The sequence below is a fragment of the Cydia strobilella genome, chromosome 3 (genome assembly GCF_947568885.1).
Source record: "Cydia strobilella chromosome 3, ilCydStro3.1, whole genome shotgun sequence".
Classification (NCBI taxonomy): domain Eukaryota; kingdom Metazoa; phylum Arthropoda; class Insecta; order Lepidoptera; family Tortricidae; genus Cydia; species Cydia strobilella.
Window position 1 is genome coordinate 11,522,509 of NC_086043.1, and position 21,250 is coordinate 11,543,758.

Here is a 21,250-nt window from a genome sequence, read left to right on the forward strand (position 1 = left end):
GACCCTACTAAAAATAAAGATTCGCTAAATTTCAATCTTTAAGTTAGCTTCTGATATTTTAATTAAATTTATTATTGCACGAATCTAGATTTTTTTTATTCCGCTCCTTATAGTTAGTGGTCTAGATCAAAACCGTGACACTGGGATATATATATATATAATAATTAAATATTAAAGAAAGTAAAATCTTCTATTATTAGTAACTTCTCTCAAGATTTTCTCGCGAGTTCTTTTTTATGTTAGCACGAATTTTCAATTCGTTTAGACGTTTCCGCATGTTCCTATTTTTAGTTCAATTCTTATAAAACCTTTTGATAAAAGTTCAGATAAATATTTCAAAATCTGGCTCATTCATGCTTCCATTCCACTGTTAACTGTCACGCGTAAACTGCGTTGCTAGTGTATGTAATAAGATATAATGTTTTGGAAGCGTGAGAGCGTAGAGTGTATGTATGAATATGATTTTTCCTTGCACGTGGATGGCGCTAACAATTATAATGCATTCCGATGAGAGCCTTGGGAGTTCGGGTATCGGGAGAAAGTGAGTTCGATGAACTAGTTGTAAATGAAAGTTGTTCAACAAAGGGAGTCTGGATCGGGTAGAGATCCAGAAAGTAAAAGGTCACGCATGTCGGGATGAATGAACGTTAATTGTAAACAATTCACGACAATACTGGTGTATCAACAAAGGTCTTTTTTGTTGTAGGGGATTAATAGTTATTTGTTATACAAGGGTGCAAAGTTGTATTTTACCCGCGAGTGTAGAATTGAAACACAAGCAAGCGAAAGGATTCTATAGTTGAACCACGAGCGAAGCGAGTGGTTCTAAAATAGAATCCTGAGCGTAGCGAGTGTTTCAACACACGAGAAGTAAAATACATTTGCACCCGTGTGTAACACAAAACTTTTCACCTCACTATAGCGAGGAAAGTGCAACATCCACAGGCGTTAGATTATCTTCATCACTGGAATCACAATTTTTTTTTACGATATTATAACAAAAAACTCTGGAAGTTGTGTATTTTTACACGAGAAGTTTTTAAGTAAAAAATTTGTTGACAATGTTGACATTTCTGACGTATGAAATGTCAACGATGCGTTTTGAAATTGCATCGACTCAACTTGTGCGTTCAGAATTATATTTAACATCATTATAAAAACAAACGTTTCTTATGGAACTTTAAGGTTTATGACTTAAAAACATTAAATAAAGCTAAATTTGGTATTTTTTGTTAGATTCTCAAACCATTTATTTAATGATAATTAATATCGAACGAACCATTATCATGAGCGTTTTACGTTTTGTTATCTGTCAAGCTACTTAAACACGCTCCATCCAAGGTCAGATTACTTTCCCCACTAGTGGATAAAACGCGTTTTTCCCCGCTTGTATTGAAGGATAAACGACAACTTTCCGAGCTAGTGAGGGGAAAAATGTGTTTCGGCTGATTCGGCGGCTGGATCCTAAATTTTATGAGTCGTATCGTATAGACTCCACTTATTAACCACAAATAGAATCATAGCGGGACAGGGGAAATATTAGTAAATTTAATAATTTTATTTTTGTTTTTGATATTCTTTTTATATTCCCTTTTTTAGCATCTTATTTCTTTCATCGTATTGTCCTGTGTATGTGTGCTTTATGGCATAAATGACTTTCTTCTTCTTCTTCTAAATTTAAGAAAAAAATATTTGTCATCGTGATACGTGTGGGCAATTTATTAAGACGATTTGTTACGTTTATTATTTACTTGTTCTTACGATTATTCGACGAGTAAATTAATTAAATTAACACATAATAACGATGGCTTGCATATTTTATAAGGCTTGCATAAGAATCATAACAGTAGCTGTGAGCGCAACTTTCTACATCTTACGATTCTTACGTACTATACCTAACGGAACTGTAAAGCAAAATTGTTTACAGTATCCGGGCGAACGTGCGACCTTAGGCTAGGACGGGAAAATGTAAACATGTATGCCTAAGTAATTATAAAATGCATAGCCAATATGCAGAATGTGTAACATCGTCTATTGAAATTATGATTATTTTTAAATAGGTACTTATATACCCATCATAATTATATAATTAGCGAGTATATGCATTTTAATTATTCTAAAGTGCTGAGATGAAAAGTTGTCACAAGAGGTGACGGGACGAGTCTTATGTCTTATGAGTCCCTTTCTACGCTCAAGGTTCTACATTAGTAGTAGTCGTAGTAATCACTTTATTGTACACAACGTCACTGACTGAACTGGCATGACAAATACGAAAATACGAACGTTTCCGAGATAATACGATGGAAAACAATTATATATGCACTACATCGTCTGTACCTAGTTACCACATAAGTGGGTACCTATGTACCAAATAATCGTATTGTAACATTGTATTGAATAGTTGGTGCTAATCACCCGTATCATTTATAATTGTGTATAGTATAGATGCTTGTGTAATTGCGTCTCCGCAATCCGCATGCTTAATTAGGTACTGTAGGATTCTTCCTAGCAGGTGGACCGGCTATCTCTCCATACCGACTGCAATAAGTGTCTAGTGGCCGGACCAGTTTCGATCCTCGGCTGTTTTAGAAAATTAGAAGCGCGACAACTTACGAGTATAAGTGAGGGTTAGTTGCGGAAGAAAATAAAAAGTTATTTCTTACACTGTCATTACTTTCATGGATCCGTATGTAATTTTCGAACAAGAAAATGCCTATGGTATGTATGCAAAAACGAAAGGACGTCATGTAGTCGAATTATTCTCGTAAACAAAGTATCGTATATTTATGCACGAAAGAAAGTTGTTTAAGTATGCAAGATTGGAGACAGTCCTTGTAGCCGGCGAAACTTGCATCTTGCGTGAGTGCGTCGTCATAAATCTAACCAGGAGGCCAATTCAAACTAACATTCCGACATCCAAATGAAGTCATTTAGTTATCATTCGCACGTGCATTTCGCTCGTAGGTACTTTGTTCCTACATGTATTCGGGCAAGTGAGACGCACGGGAACATCCAGTAAGGCATTTTCATAGCGTGAGCACCTGACGATCAGGGAGTGTAATCCGCGCTGTTTCAGTAGATAGGCGTTTTCTAAAACAATTAATGATTAAACGAACTTACCTGAAGTGAAGTTCTATCATAATTATACGAAGCGCCTCGTCCGAAGAGATTAGTAACTGAAGATATATATACACTTGTAGTTACGCCGGTAGGTGTCACCACTCTGCACTTAGTTTGGAGTTATTTTTAAATTTTTATTTTTTAATTAGTGGGTATGCCTAGATTCTACCTCCCGGCCGCCATCGCTCCGTCCGTTCATTAAGTTGAGAGAAATATTTTACATATATTATGGTAGTACATTGATTGATGTATTTTGTATAACATTGTAAGGGGATGAGCGAAGCGATGGGTGGGAGGGAGCTATGTTACTAATCTCTTCGGACGAGGCGCTTCGTATAATTATGATAGAACTTCACTTCAGGTAAGTTCGTTTAATCATTAATTATACTTCGCGCCTCGTCCTCGAGATTAGTAACTGAAGATATATATACACTTGTAGACTTTGAGAGTAATATTTTCTAAAAGATCATCAATCAATGACGATATTCTTATATATTATTAGACAATTTATAGGTACTATATAAATACCTAATCGGCCATGATAAAATATAATTTTATTTATACATATGATACTCAAAAAATCTACTGATATGTAGATATGTTACTATCAGCTAGGATCGGGCACTATAGGCAGGAATGGCAGGATGTCAATCTTAAACACCTTAAATACCATTATATTACAATCATTTATTGCATGAAATAGAAATAAATTACATAAGTAAAAACTGAAGTCGCAATTAGTCATTATACTAATTGGTACAATTTTCTTACAATATCAAGGACTATGTAAAACACATTTATCATAATTAATAAGATCTGTGATGAATGATCTTTAAATATGATTCTTATTTGCTAATCATATTCTCAAAAGCTTAGCAGTTTTTTAATAATCAACCGATACGGGATGAGTTGGATATCCTTTTCATTAATTATTTATTTAAAACGGATAGCGCCAGAGACAGACAGTCTTCGTTGCTTAAAATTGGCCTTTGGTAAAACTTTGCAAAAGTATTGGACTGTCCGCTCCACCCTGCGGTGTTGCGAATGGCGTCGACGCTGACGCCTCTCGCGTGCGCGTGCGACACGGCGGCGTGCCGCGTGCTGTGCCCGCTGAACGCCGCCGTGTCGACCCCGCACTCGCTCAATGTGCGCTTGATCCATCGGCTGAGCGTCTGTGAGCCTACTGGTTTATGAGGCTTTTTAGTAGCGATGAACAGGCTGTCAGATATTCTTAAGGGCTTTGTTTTATTCAAGTAGCAAGAAAGCGCTTCCGCTGGACATATGGAAGGGTTTTCGCGGAAAAAGGGTAGATATATAATAGGTTGTTTACAGCCAAGTCTCGATGTTTTTAAAATATCTGGAATTTTAATAGATATACATTCGGAAGTTATTTCAATGTTTTTTATATTAATTTTTGATATAGTTTGGACTCTGTGAGCCGTAGTGAGAGCCAGCAATGTAACCGTTTTGTTTGAAAGCCTATCGAGGTTTAATGTATCGTTAGGAAACCAATCGCTCAAATGATTTAATACAAGATTGGTATCCCAAGTTGCATTGTACTTAGGCGTCGGAGGTCGTAGACGAAAAACGCCTTTGAAGAATCTCTGAAGCCTGTCATCATGTGATATAGTTGGACCTAAGACTAAAGATAAGGCCGATCTACAGGCGTTTAATGTACCATATTGACTACCTTCATTAAACAAATTGGTCAAGGAATAGACAACTGTCGGAATAGACGCGTCATATACGTCGACTGAATTATTTTTACAAAAGCGCCACCACTTTTTAAGGCAAACATCATATTGTTTTATCGTGTTTGGTGATAGAGATGCTAACATTATGTCCATTGAGGATGGTGGTAGGCTTCTTCTCGATAGCGCGACCCGCACAATATCCCTGCAACCAGGGTAATCGAGTTGTGTATTCGTTGGGAACTGGAATGAGAAATTAAAGCATTGCTGCATGGCTGAAAAGTTATGACTTCGCTAACAAGGAGACTTCGAAAGACAGGGTACCATGGTTGTGTTGGCCACAAAGGTACGACCATGATACCCGTAGCTTTATCTGAAATAATCTTTCGAAGAGCTTTCAGCACAATCGAAAAAGGTGGGAAAGCGTAAAAGAACATGCCTGTCCAGGCTACAGTAAACGAGTCTACCGCATAGGCATCAGGGTCTTTGTGCCAGGAAATGTATTTTGCGCATTTCTTATTTATACGACTTGCGAATAAATCAATTAACGGTAAACCAAATTTGTACACTATCTCATTAAAAGCCCAATCAGCCAATTCCCATTCTATATCCGGATGTGATCTCCTTGATTCGTAATCAGCTATAACATTATCGCGGGATCTTATATAAGATGCAAACACAAACAACTTTCTTTGTTCGCACCATTGCCAGAACTCTCTCGTAACCTGGGTAAGATGAGGGTATTGTATACCACCCATTCTGTTAATGTACGCTATCGCGGTAGTATTATCTAATCGTAGGAGTATCTGGCAATTGTACAAATTGCATGCGTAAATTTTTAAAGCAATAAATGCGGCAAGCAGCTCTAAATAATTTATATGATTTTCTCGTTCAGTACTAGACCATTGGCCGCTGGCCGTATCACCCCCACAGGCTGCCCCCCACCCCGTAGTTGAGGCGTCAGAAAATATCTGAATTTGGTAATTATCCGTGCGAATGCGACTATGGGAATTATCGATATTCATTAGCCACCAATGTATGTCAGGTAGGATGGACTCGGGTATACTCATTGCACGATTATAATTATCGTGGCCTTGTAGGTTAAGGAACTTGCACCGTTCCAGTTCCTTCGTATAGAGCCATCCGTACTCGATAGCCGGGCACGCTGAGACTAGTAGGCCGGTTAGTTTTGCTAGCTGTCTAATCTTGCATCGCTTAATTTTTAAAAACAGTTCTAACTCAGATTTTATGCGCACTCGTTTTTCAGAAGGTAAACTAAGTCGCAAACGACGTGAATCGATAATCATTCCTAGGAATTTGCATGACGTCATAGGTGTAAGTATACTTTTCTCTTGATTGATAATAAAGCCTAACGAAATTAATAATTCTGTTGTTAATTTTACGTTTTCTAGACATTGTTCGTAACTTTGACCGAAAAGTAACCAATCGTCGAGATACAGGGTAGAGAGGAGGCCTGTGGAACGTAATAGTTTTACAATAGGCTTTGTGATTTTGGTGAAAATATAAGGCGCAGTGTTGAGGCCGAACGGTAAAACGTTGAATTCATACATTTTATTTTCATAAATAAAACGAAGGTATTTTCTTGATTCCTCGTGAATTTTTATTAAAAAATACGCATCTTTCAAATCAAGCGTAGCCATAAAGCAATCCGGAGTTAAAAGCTTAACGGCTGTTCGCAAATCCTCGAGCTTGAAATGATCAGTTTTTATAAATTTATTTAACTGTTTTAAATTGAGTATAAAACGCATTTTTCCGTTCGGCTTCGGCACAAGAAAAATACCGGACACAAATTGTCCGTCGCAAGGATTACACTCGGATATAGCACCTGCTTGCAAAAGGTTGTTAATGGCATCTACAAAATGTGACCTCTCTATATCAGAATATTCTGGCGCTGAGGGCAAAGAATGTTGAACAACAGGGCCAGAGAATTTGATTTTATAGCCTATCCATGAAAGTATGGTGCGGTTACTAGTAATGAGCGCCCACTGTTCATGAAATAGTGATAAACGGCCGGCATACTTAACTGTGTCTAGTAGTAGTGGCCGTAGTGGCGCGGCGGCGGCGGGGGCTGGTGCGTGTACGACGGTCTGTAGTAGCGCGCGGGCGGCGCCGGGGGAGGCGGCGCGCGGGGAGCAGGCGCGCGACCCCTCGGAGTCGGAGCCGGCGGTGGCGGGCCCGGCGGCGGCCTGCGCGGCGCTGGGCCTCGGCGGTTTAAAGGCCGCGATACACTGGATTTCATCCGCCTGTATTGCGCTACGGGCTGCTTAGGAACAGGAGCTTTTATCTCTCCGCCGGATTTAATCATGGCTTTCGCTGATTTAAGCGTTTCCGTCAAGTTTTCGCCAAATAGGCAAGTGTCTATCTTGGTATTCGCCAGATGGTCTTTGAGATCTTTTTTCAATGAGAAAAGTATAAAATTGCGTCTGGTCACGCTGTCTGCGTATTGTAAGTCGCACAAAATACGACCGAGGTCTATAAGTTTTTGTAACAGGTCGTTATTTTTCTCTTTCGAATTTAATTGCGATGTAATTATTTCGCCAAGACATGATATCGCGCTAGCCATTTCCTTTTGCTTGGACTCGATGCCCTTGTCTCGTTTAGCAAAGTTTTCTGAGATGGCAGCTTTGATCTCAGGGTTTAACTTTGGCGCGCCTATTTTAAGCAATTAGCAGGGATTAGATATTTACTAAGGAGGTCTTTACGGATTTCTTTAGTTATACCCTCTATGGCTACATGTGTAAAACGGGTAGCTATTTCTGCACGTACCTCTTTGCCATATATTGTGGCCGACGAGGGGTCATCTCCCAGAATTTGCAATACATCATCGTCCAAATCGATTGTGTCAGCGACTTTATTATCGTCAGCATGCTCAACAGTGGACGTGCTTGTGCCTGGTATGGCAGTGGCGCTTGCGCCGGGCATGGCGCTGGAGCTGGTGCCGGCTATGGCGTTGGAGCTCGTGCCGGGTACGGCATTGCCGCTTGTATCTGTCACGGCCTGTGTGTTAGTCCGTGTAGCGCTTTGCTGAGCCTCAGTAGGCTTTATCACATTTTCAACAGAATTCTGAGGTTCCTCGCTAGGACAATTATCGGCCTCAATAGGGTCTTCCAGATACTCAGCGCCATTATATTGGTCACTCTGACTGTATGGATCGTAGTTCAGTTCATAATCCGGGTATTCCGGAAACCAATCGTCTGGTCGTAAAACCGGTGATTCTGAGAACAAAAAGCAATACTTAGTTTGCTTTTATATTTATATACTTACTCATTTATTTAAAAAGCAAAATGAATTAAATAAGAAAATCTTCACGACTATATTTAAGGTAAACGTACTGATATATTAATCATATATAAATTACTATTTTTTACTCATAAACTCAAATATATTATTACTGAATAGAAATATTCTAATCATCTAAACTGAACCAGATAACGCATGTTATCCCATCTTAAAGTTAGGTTACAAATCCCAATGAATTGTACGCCAACCGTCATACCATGCGTCGACTTAGCCCCAACGGCTAATCGGAGTGCATTGATGTATGTATGTACAAGTATGAACTCGTACTGTGGTTCTATACAGTCAATAGATACGTATCATTTAGTTAGGTATCAATTCCCAATGAACTGAACGCCAACCGATACAATTTATGCTTTGATTTATCCCCAATGGCTAAATCTGAATGCACGTATACCTAGGTTTAATAACCTTGGCCAACTTAAAATTTGCACAAGCGAAAATTAAAAAGACTTACCTGTTTCTTGTGGTATAAATTCCTCATTGGAACCACTGTGTGAAGAAGCACTTTCACTATTCCGTATTTTACGTTTTAATTTTCGAACTTTATGCAGTAGATGATAAATGTCATCTTCGTATTTCTTAACACGTTTACGTTTCGGCATTTTGCGAGACTCCACGAACAAGAAACTTAGTTAAATTTCTAAGAAGTGACTTGAGTGGTCGAGCACTAGAAAGCGTATGGACGGACGGAGCGATGGCGGCCGGGAGGTAGAATCTAGGCATACCCACTAATTAAAAAATAAAAATTTAAAAATAACTCCAAACTAAGTGCAGAGTGGTGACACCTACCGGCGTAACTACAAGTGTATATATATCTTCAGTTACTAATCTCGAGGACGAGGCGCGAAGTATAATAAATATTGAAAACCGAATTCTCTCAGATCCTGGTGTTTTTGGGTTTTTTAAACTTAGAATCACTAGCATATTCAATCCTGATTATAAAAAAAAGTCCCAAAAATTTGTATGAAAATTGTATAGGTACATTCCACTACGTCACGCACATACAAATGAAATTTTTTCTACTCGTCGAGTATAATCTGTGTATTACGACTTCATATGCAACACTACAACCTTACTCTTTTCAACGTTGGATAGTCTATGGCACTTCCGACTCAAGCATAAGAATTTTATCGATACGGTTTAGTCAATTATAAAAATTTTGAAAATAGAACTTCATACATTTCAGTAAAATATTTCTTGTTTAAGGAGACTCTATTCAATGCAAATTAGCCTACTTAGCGTCGCATCTGCTTTGTGATTGGGTGGCCAACAATTGCTTCATATTTCATAAACGCGCATGTGACACCCTTCATATAGCATCCATATCCTACGAAAACCGCTTAGCGTTGCTTGCTAGTCTCCATAGGCTACGGTGGCCAAAATCGAAAAAAAAACTCTTAAAATTGAATTTAGCGCGGAGCAGGTACCAGCGCCTCATGAGTTACGAGGAGGTGTCGTTGACCATCCCGCCGTGGTCGCCGGGCCCGCGGCGGCCGCGGCCGAGGCGCGTACGAGTATGAAGGTATCGCGGGCCACGGCAGCTCGCGTATCTTAATTAGCTGTATACTTTTGGTTTGTTTACCTAAGTATATGATTCTACTAGTTGAAAATAAAAAATTTTTGTCTCGTAGAAAAAGTATTGTATACAATAGTGATATAATCAAGCTTTTCAATCTCGTACCTTAACTTAAGCAACTCAGCAAGCTTCGTTGCTTAAGCACGGTACTCGACTGAAAAGCTCTCTATTATATCACGATTGTATAAAATACTATTTTTTTACACTAAAACGTGACGTAATGGAATGGACATTATGGGACATCTTTTTTTAGAGGTCTCTTTGTTTGACATAATTATTGAAAGTCGTAATGTAATGATTTGTCAGATTATCATTAGTCATAATTCTGAAACTGTTTGTTAACAGTTTTTGAAAATACAGAAAAAAATTCAGGATTTTCTTAAGATAGGTTAGGTTTGTTTTATGGCAATCGTGAAAAGTCACGCGTTTCTGAGAAAAACCAAATTATGACTACTAATTATGAATTATGATTATGAAATGATGACTGTGATTATAAACGATAATGTGGACAAACAATACATTATGACTTAAAACTTTATGGGAAACAATAGAGACCCCTTTTTTAATTGCAGGAATGGCAGGATGGAGAATGCTGACGATTCTGAGTAGAATGAGCCCAAGAATGTCCATTGCAGATTTGATAGAATCAGGTTTTTAATATTTATTTTAGAAAACGCCCAGATACGAGTTTATAAACTTTAATCGTCATAATTAATAAACAAATGGATTCTACTTACCTAATTGTGATAGTTTTTAGGGTTCCGTACCCAAAGGGTAAAAACGCGACCCTAATAAAATGACGGACGGTGATACTAATGAAATGAATATATGTTCTTTCTTACAAATAAAAAAGAATTTAGAATAATAAATAAAACGTAGCACAGTAGTACCTTTTTTTTTTTTTTAACGTTGGAGAAATGCGTTTACGCATGCCACCTGGTCCGGGGGAACCAGGAGGGATGACGGACTAACCAGAGGACTACCGTCTAAAACCACCAACGAGTGCCGAATCCGCCTTAGATAGGGTGCCGCAGGGTCGCTATCAGCATTCGACCGCATGCGCCCCGGCGGAGCACAGTAGTACCTACGTAGGGGGTGGTCTGTGACCTACGTACAGTATTATATAATCTGTGGTACAGTTGCGTGCAATATAACAGCAGTACATAAGAAAATGAAAATTAGAGGAAAACTATAACTTTAGATCAATTATATTATTGGATCTTTTTGTATAATTCTTCTGCATTATTTGACATTATTTCAAAATTAACTGTAACCTTTACTTAAATAATATTGGAAGTAAAAAAAATATCATGAAAACAGGCTTTTTTACTAACTCGCGGAAATTCATATAAAAATGTAGAACCCTATGAAAAAAATACAACTGTGTACTATAATAATAATTTAGTATCTTGAATATTATTTTTCACCTCAGCAGCTCGAACAAGCCTACTTTCGTCAAAGTCGCACTTTCCTCACTCCAGGGACTGAAACAATGTAGCTTTTCAATTTAGTGAAGGCCACGAACTTCATACTACGGTACGGTATGGTACGGTCCGGTCCGGTCCGGTCCGGTCTCGTCTCGTCTCGTCTCGTCTCTTATCGTATCTTATCGTATCGTACATACAGGGACCGGCCCGCTATCCCTTATCGGGGTTTTATAAGGGTATTGCATAAGGCTTAACTCACCATACTCTTTGCCAGACGAAACCCTTTGTTTTGGTTTTAAAAACCCTTATATAAAGCTACCACATTTTTGTAATCGGTAGCCCAAATACCCTTACAAAACCCTTATCATCCGCTCACCAACACCTTGCATATTGCTTATAAGGGTTAGCCTTATAAAGGGCTTCCCTTTTAGCATACTATAAGCGTGCTAATTTAAGTCGTCTACCTTGTTCATAAAGCACACATTACTTCGAATCCGAGCGATCGTCGGCGGCGACGGCGGCGTTCTTTGACTAGGCACGTATTTTCTTTCCTTTTCATACACTACCGTAGATATATACTAATCCTGTCTCTTTCACGCAAAGGGAAACCTTTATAAAAAGCGCTTAAAGATAAGGGTAACCCTTATTAAGAGCTAGCCTTATTTTTGGTTAGCTTTTCGGTAAGGGTTAGTCAAAGGTAAGGGTATGAATGGGCTTGCAGTTCAAAAGGGAAAGTCTTTCAAAGTGTTAGCCGTGTTTAAGTGTCGCCCATTGAAAGGGTTTTATCGCGGAAAGGGTTGTCCGGTCCCTGCGTACATATTATAATATTTTTTTTTCTGTTTATTCTGTGTAATTCGAAATACATTTTTCACCTCAGCAGCTCGAACAAGCCTACTTTCGTCACTCCCTGGAGTGAAGGATGAATGAAGGATGAAGGAAAGTCGCACTTTCCTCACTCCAGGGAGTGAAACAATGTAGCTTTTTAATTTAGTGAAGGCCATGAACTTCATACTTTTATTACATTTTTTTTATGGTACGGTACGGTACGGTACGGTCCGGTCCGGTCCGGTCCGGTCCGGTCCGGTCCGGTCCGGTCCGGTCCGGTCTCGTATCGTATCGTATCGTATCTTATCATATCGTATCGTACATATTATAATACTTTTCTGTTTTTCTGTTTATTCTGTGTAATTCGAAATACATTTTAACCTTTAATATGTTCTCACTACTGAGGTGAAAAATTATGTGTGCAACACGAGAGCAAAGTTATTTTACATCTCGTGTTTTTGAGTCCCTCGCTACGCTCAAGATTCTATCTTAGAATCACTCGCTTCGCTCGTGATTCAATTATAGGATCTTCCGCTTTCTCGGGACTCAAAATAAACACTCGCAAGAAAAAACAACTTTCCTCTCTTGTTGCACAAATAACTATTTTCCTGCTCCATACTTTTTTTTTGAAAAAAAAAAAACGACTTGTCCAGTCAAATCGTTTGAAATTCATAGTTTTGCATAACAATGATAGACAAAACCCATTTCAATAAAAACCCTTTCCCATTTCACTTAGATTTTTTTTTAAACGCACCCGTGGCCGCAATATGAAGTAGGTATGCCAAAAAATCACAAACAATTCGTAGTATAATCATCTGCGTTTTGTTGTGCGGTTTTTGAAATAAATAGATTTTTTGTTCTTACTCCATAATTTTTTTTTCCAAAAAAGATCATAATTTGACACTCTTTAATCCCAAATTCAATAGTAACCATAACAAATTAACAATGATGGGCAAACCCTATTTCAATCAAAAATAAAATGAAAATAACAACTTTGGTTTCTATGTCAATGAGAGCCGAATTTCAGCCCACAGTGCGCCACTTCATCGCCCTCGGCAGGCGCGCGTTATCGTTTCTGTTACGTGTTGGATAAGGATGAAGAGTTTACGACTGACTGCTTGCATCGGATTATTTTACCACGGTAACAATGTGTCAATAAGCAGACTCACCGCGTGCGAATGCGCGATACATTCGTCACTTTCTTTGGAGCGAGTCAATGAAGCGCGGAGAAAGTGCCAACCTCCACGTCCGCGTACAGTCTGCAAAATCCGCTGACTCACAGTCTCACACACGTACCGTAAATCACACATTGTTTTCCATTTTTTCTGAAATGAAATGTGTACCGACTGCGTTTACTATAAAGGCGGCCCGCATCCGCAGAACCAATACTGGTCCACCGCAGCAACCGTAAAGCGATATGCGCCCATTCACTTTAGCTATCAGGTCTTCCCATTAATTAAAAATGTTATTTACTTGTATTTATAGGCAGTAAGTAGTACAGTGGCTTCCTAAAACCATCTAAAACCAAGCGCACGACATAAATATCTACGCGTACATTGTGCAGTAAGCTTCATGTGAAAATTATCCAAATTGGATCATATAAAAGCTGGATAATCTGCCGGGTTTTTTAATGATTTAAATATTATTAATTTTCCAGAATCGGATTGTATCGTATACTGTGTCGTATAGGTGTAGGTTTTGTCCATAATCACTAGATACGTAAATTAAACAGTAGGTGACAATATTTCAGTTTATATAGGTAGCACACATTTTAAAGGAGGAAAGTGGGTAAAGTAATGTAATATGAGATGAGTTGTGACTCAAATTACATAAGCCATGTTTACGACGCGCGTGATGCCCATTGGCGTATGAAAGCTTATTGGAAATATGGGTCCCAAGTTCTTCAACTTTTACATTGCGTAGATACAACAATGATTGCATAGAATTATGTAAAGCCTCGTTTAATAGGCCATGGATCGTCCGTTGTCCCACTTTCACTACATTTTCCGAAAGTAGAAAGACTTTTACTACCGAATTATTTTATAGTACTATTACTAATGTTATTTCTTTTCAAGTATTTATGGATTTATTCATAAATGCCAGTCTATTACAAAAATGATTTTACGGCAATTACGAATTCACCCAAATAAAGTAGAGATTTTTTACGAGTTTCACGGCAGGCGGGAAGAAAGTTTTGAGTTATGTTTGAGTACAGTCGAATCGAATACGAAAGTTGTATGAAACTTTTGAATTCTGATTTCTGAAACCTGTTTGTCTACCTACTTTATTAAGCTTTTTTTGGACTTTACTTAAGTAAATAAATAAGTAGGTAAATATTTTGAGCGCGAACTTAAAATTTGTGTCGGTATCGTTACGTCGTCATCTTTAACATTTAACTTTGGATACGTAATTGCTGATGCCGATTGCTTTATTTGCAATGTCTGACTAGACAAATTCTTTTTTTCTAAATACCCATGGAACAAAATACCAATATATCCCAACAGATTACAGTTAATAGGGGTATAAATAGTTAATACTGCAATGTTCTGCCACCAGAGTGCAGCACTAGCCCCTTTAGTAAACCATACAGTAACTTATACATACTGTGCCTTAACAGTTTTTTGGCGGTTTGTTTACAGAGGACCCACCGGGAAACGCGAATCCGAAATTTTGCTATCTGAGATAACGAAATTTAGATTTTCTAGTTTCGCGATAGACCCTCAGATTGTGGTAGTGGCGCCCCCTACGCAGTTTCGCGTAATTCTATTCTTTTCTAATATTCCCTATTGGTTATCTTGTTTATTAGATTTGCAGTTACACCTTCTTTGCATAGATTTAAAATACTGTAGCCGTACCAAGAGTTGACACTGAAGTTTAAGTTAGCGACTGCGTAAACTCGGTCACAGTTCATCTAGCTCGCACTGATATATTGGTGCGATAGAGAGGGAATGCGATCGAGTTCACGCAGTCGCTAACGCAATTTCAAATGCCAACTCGTGGTAGCCGTGCTGTAGGGGTGAAGTAAATCATTAGGTACCTATATTAGATTGTAAAACACTATGAACTAGGTTTACTCACCCACAACGTATTGTGATTTCGACTACACATAATTAACCCTATACCAGGCAAAGGGTTATATGCCAACCAGGCAACCACATAGTATAATATACTATGTGGTTGGCATATCACCCTTTGACGATATTATCGTTGACCATAGTCAGGTTTTAGTTCCAAATTTCCTATAAAGCATTATATTGATCCCTGAAAATATTATTTTATGATCTTCATTCACAATGATGGATAATTGGATGGATGATTTAGAAGCATTTCTAAATCCAATAATTTATCGATTGAATTAACTTGACCAGTAATTTCAGTGGTTTATGACGAAACCCGAATACTACTTAGTTTCAGAGAAATTAAAGCAGATAGGTCGGATATTTTTTTTATTTTTTTAGATTGTGATTATTGTAAGGTTATCTAATCTCATGCTTCGCTAAACATTCATGCATTTTTGTAATATGACCAGAATTAGGATGTGGGATGACACAATCCCATTGCTTTGTTAGAGTTTGACTATGTTGGAACTACTCCGCCCATAGCCGGGTTGGTTGTCTTGTCGTGTCATGTAATAAAATTCTTATTGTGTTCAACCTATAACTAGGGAATTTGCGTAGTCTTAAAAGTTCCCTTTAAAGACTTGTCCTCTTAGAGTTAAAAACTGACTATGGTAAATTATATACTAGGTGGGTGGCATATCACCCTATGCCTGGTAAAGAATACAATTACACTAAATTGAATATGGCAGTTCATTACTCAGACAGGCAACGGGATTACCGTATCCCACGTTTTTTTCTGGTTTACAGGAACATACCCGACTTTTGTTAATACATTTGCAAACCTATATAAAGTACTTAATAAAACACGCTTGTTCTTCGCGGCCTGGTAAAGGGTTAACCATAAGCTGGTGGTTTGCCATGTCCGGGTAGACATATTTACAATACCAGAATTTAAACTACTTAGCTAGACTTTGTAATGACAGAGATATAGAGTACTTACTTATCTTACTTACTTACGTGTTGTTTGTTTCCAACCAAATTTGGGTATAAAAAGTATCCCATGTTTTATTTTATACCTATGATGTATGTGACTAATTGCATCTAAATACGTTCAACAATTTTTCTTGATTGAGTAACAAATCTCCATCATCATGTTACTTTTATAAGTAGGTATGTATTAATGTGAAATAATAAAATGTTACCTGCCTAATGATATTTTCTTTGTTTCAGATAACTTCTTTCTTCACCTTCAGTAATGATTATCAGAATACCATGGCTTTCGCTGCAGCTGATACTACTTACTTCTGCTTACATTACTTTTGTATTAGGTAAATCACAGTTCAATTATTTATTTATATAATGTAAAGTCGGCGTTAAAGATATATTTACACTTCTGCTCCTTACTCATTTGTATTATGACGAAAAAAATCTGTATACATATCTTTGACGTCGCGTCGACTATACATACCTATAGAAAGGAAAATATGTACAATAATAGTAATAGCAGATACCGGAGTAACAAATACCACTTACGTGAAAAGCAGCAAAGGGGCTGACGAAAGTTGAAGTGAATACGCACATATCACATCACAACATTTGTGATATGTCTTAAGATTGCGAATAATGCATCTGCCATTTGCAATCGTCGATTAAAATGGCACTTAAGCATCTGTTTATGTTATCTTGTTTGTAGAGCTTTCTGGTTGCTGTGCAAAATATAGAGTTAAGTTGTACCATTACACCAGCTAACTTAAGCATGCCTGCAAGTCATTGACATTAAATAAATGTCAGCTTTGCTTTAGTCATCATGTTTATTGTATAAATATACTTACTCGCCAGATACATCTCACTACAGAATCTACATGATTTGTGTCGTTGAGGAAAGAAGGGAAATATCACTTTTAAACTCCATTGCCGTTTTTTAAAGATTGAAATTTGAGAAATCAGTTCTTTTTGCGACCGTACTGTACATTCTTACATGATGTGGCCGATGTGGGCATGTTTTCTTGTATGTATGAATTATTCTACGCTGTAATGTACATGTTGTGTTTATAGATTTCTTGCTTATTAAATAAATATATGGTTACGATGGGATAGAAATTAGAATCTTTAAAATTTGTCTTTGTGGTCTTCGAGGCATAGGTACTCTACAAGAATATAACTTAGGTACCTAAATGGTTAAAATTTTGCTGATTTGAAACCACGTCCTAGACTTCTAGTTATAAGATAACGGGTCTGTCTTATTAACAACAGTAAGTGGAAATTGAATTTAATATCTTGAACTTTGCCGAGACTCTTCTATTTAATACAGCTGTTATACCTACATATTTTGATCATCTGTTTCATACTAAAATCATCTATTTAATAGGCATGTGTCGTATCGGTATGGGTTTAGATAGCAAAAACAGTTAAAATAAAATTACTCGTCAAAATCAGTACTCGTTAATATTATAGCGGTCTCGAAATAACATTAAAATACACGCATACTTACGAGTACCTATTCATTAAAAAAAAGTACGAGTAAGGCACAGTTAATAATGATAATTATTGTCTTTCAGGTAACCCAATATTTCTCGACCAAAAATGGAACAAAAATCCTGTAATAAAATGGTCGCCCCCAATGGACAACTGGAACTGGACGACTGAACCTCGCAACCAGGAACTGTTCTTCATGCCCTCCAACCATGAGCACAAGCTGCCGCCGTCAGCGAACGAGACAGAACTAATTGCGCACATGGCTGCCCTGAAGAGAAATTACTCTCGCCTTTTATGGGACAGCGATAAAAGCTCAAACTTGCCACTCTTTGTAGAAAAAGCCTTGAAGTTGCTCAATTTAAAACAAGTTTACTATGAAGTAGAACACTCTGTGATGTCTAAAGTGTCGTGCACCGCGTGTAAAGCGGGCGCAGGTCTCCTACAACACTACATACGCGCTGGCAAAAGCAATGAGGAAATCAATAAAACAATATATCAGTTCTGCGTCTCCTTGAAAATACAGTCTGCCAGAGTATGTGAGGGCATAACAAGACTCTTCGGGGTAAGACAAGTTTCTATTTATTCAAACTATAACACCTAACCACAAACAAGCACTTACATAACGTTGTAGGCATTTGAATGCTTGTGGTGTGCGGTTAACTGACCATACGATTAGACAGCACATTTCTTTGGCGATTACACATTTCTTTTCACACTTGTTTTCACTTTCAGAGTGAAGTTGTATACGTACTGAAGCGTGTAACAATAGGACCCGACGAGATATGCAGCTTCGTCATAGGCGATGCTTGTGGGGACGTGTATAATCCTTACCATGAGTGGGAAGTTGCTTTTCCTCCGGTGCCGAAGCCAGCCGCGAAAGTCCTCGATATCCCGGTAGACAAGGCTCCCACGTTCAAAGTTCTTCAGATTTCTGATACACATTTCGATCCGTATTACGCTGAAGGTAAATATTTATTAGTAACAGAAATACTCATCGTTTTAGGTCAAAATGGCTTGGCATTCTTTTAAACAGATATTTACTGTAGAAGAATATGACGCAATTAAGATTATTGCGGGTCATGAAACATTTTTTTTTTTTTTTTTATTATTCAATAGCCATAAACTGTATGTGTACATGTTGATGTTAGACAAGGACAGTGAGAATCAATACAATTTTACCCGGTGGGTGTAGCTACATATTTACATACTTATTAACTAACAGTTTATATTATAGTATTCACTTAAGGTGTAGGGGCATAACTCAATGACAAATTTTTTAAGTTCTGTCAAAAACTTCAACATACTCGTACTGTGATTTTATAATAGGCACGTTTTTAGGGTTCCGTCTGTCCGTCCGTCCTCGGCTTTGCTCCTTGATCGTTAGTGCTAGAAAGGTGTAATTTGGCATAAATACATAAATCATGCATGGCGAAAACAAAAATAACAAAAGGATTGTTTTTTAGGGTAGAAAATGTTTTTTTTTAAATGTGGGGTATCGTTGGATAGGTCTTCAAAAGCCATTTTTTGATAAAGTAATTATTTTAATTAATAATTTCGCTCAGAAAGATAAAAACCGGCCAAGTGCGAGTCGGACTCGCGCACGAAGGGTTCCATACCATTACGGAAAAAACAGCAAAAAAAATCACGTTTGTTGTATGGGAGCCCCATTTAAATATTTATATTATTCTGTTTTTAGTATTTGTTGTTATAGCGGTAACAGAAATACATCATCTGTGAACATTTCAACTGTCTAGCTATCACGGTTCATGAGATACAGCCTGATGAGAGACAGACAGACGGACGGACAGACGGACAGCGGAGTCTTAGTAATAGGGTCCCGTTTTTACCCTTTGGGTACGGAACCCTAAAAACTAAGTTTTGAACCATGGGTCCAAAAAATATGAAAAAAATCGTAAAACAAAAACTTAACAAATACTTTCAATGAAAACCATAGCGAACATGATCCGCGTAGCAGTTTTTGAGTTATTGAAAAAAATCTTATCTTCTTAGTTTATACTAATAATACGTACGAACCGCAGCGAAGGTACTCCCTTATACTTGTAATGTACATGATACTTACTAATAGCCCCCGTTAGCCTATACTGAGCATGGCCCGACATGCTCTTGGGCGATTTTTTATTACTTACAGCCGTATAAATTGTTACGGAGACCTGTAATTAGGTATATGCTACCTAAAAATTGCATTATAAATAAGTCGTTGACCTAAGAGCAAGCATTCTTGCAGATTCCGTTGAATATTTAGTAGCGTATGTAGTATAGTGGGCGAATGAGTGAACAAAGCTATAGAACTGGAATAAAATGAAACGTTAAAGGCGTCGGCAGGACGACTTACGCATAAAAATTCAATCGAGTTAGGACTGAAACCTTATATGGTTTAAGAAAGGAGAACGCGAACACGCGTGTAATAAACAAATAATAATAATTAAGGTCTTTGTAATTATTGTTTTGTCTACTTTAAAACGTATTACAGTCAACTAAGTAAGTAGTAAATAATAGTTCTATAACTGGGTCCAGCTGGGAAGTGGAACAGAAATATGCTTTCCACGAGACTTCAAGCCTCAGATAAAAAAAAGCTTACGCGAGTACTTTCACTCCGGGATGATGTTTTTTTTCCAATGTTACTGAAGCCTTTGACTAATGGTTACTCAGACTATATCATATTTGATGCAATTAAATATTGCTCTGCGCAGGTGCAAACGCAGAATGCAACGAGCCGCTGTGCTGCCGCGCGTCCAACGGGCCTGCGGTGACGCCCGGCGGCGGCGCCGGCCGCTGGGGCGACTACCGCAAGTGCGACACGCCCAAGAGGACCATCGACCATATGTTGAAGCACATCGCTGATACGCATACGGTAATTATTTTTTATCTAAATGTCCGGGTGTCCGGGATAATTGGATTCGTCAATGAACGCCTCTTTTATCCACTATTCATTATCCAATTTTAATTATTGACTACTCCAGTCTCCGGGCAGCTTGCCATAAAGAAACGGCTCCTTGTTCTCATCAACTAGCTTTAGCCTTATTATATTAAACCTCACAAGGTGTCCATGGCTTTCAATGGGTTAAGATTACCCTTTATCGATCTCAACGATTTGCTTCTGGCGTTTTCCAGGATATCGACTATATTTTATGGACTGGTGACTTGCCTCCTCATGACGTTTGGAACCAGACAAAGGAAGAAAACCTCAAAGTTCTGCAGGAGACTGTAGCCCAGATGTCTGATATGTTTCCGGGTGTTCCCATCTTCCCCGCTCTCGGTAACCATGAGTCCTCTCCAGTTAATAGGTACGGATAAAATTATGGATACTGATTCATTACTCGTTCCGTTGTGTTGTTGTAATGCTCGAGGTCATATCAATCAGTACGATCAACACGAGCGCTCGTATGTGCTTGATTAAGGTTGATATTTTGAAATTGGCTTTTATATAAAAACAGGTTGAACGTTCTGGTACAGTTTCGACCGGTGTTTCTACATATTGTAATTAAAACATTTTGGATTCAAATGGTCAAGTAGGACTTTACTAAACGAGATAAATTTAATCTATTACTAATTTACCCTCTGGTCATTTTAAAAAGATATGCAAAATACCTAACCAACGGGAACAGTAATATAATACATTAAATATCTAGGAGCAATATTTACGTTGAATCCTTTTATTTAAAGCATGCGAAACCTACACGCTGCGATTATCACTAGGTAACTGTGCCGTGTTCTGTTTTCAATTCATATTCCTAT

General features: G+C 38.0%; 1 protein-coding gene across 2 annotated transcripts in view; it reads left to right on the forward strand.

Moving 5' to 3' along the window:
- Positions 1-21,250, forward strand: part of LOC134755860 (sphingomyelin phosphodiesterase) — a 38,742-nt gene that overhangs the window by 9,663 nt on the left and 7,829 nt on the right. For both annotated transcript variants that reach the window (XM_063692494.1, XM_063692493.1), the window contains exons 2-6: positions 16,250-16,347; positions 17,578-18,056; positions 18,227-18,458; positions 20,206-20,366; positions 20,627-20,799. In XM_063692494.1, the coding sequence (XP_063548564.1) occupies positions 16,275-16,347; positions 17,578-18,056; positions 18,227-18,458; positions 20,206-20,366; positions 20,627-20,799 (1,118 nt within the window). In that variant the 5' untranslated portion in view covers positions 16,250-16,274. The remainder of the gene's footprint in view (positions 1-16,249; positions 16,348-17,577; positions 18,057-18,226; positions 18,459-20,205; positions 20,367-20,626; positions 20,800-21,250) is intronic.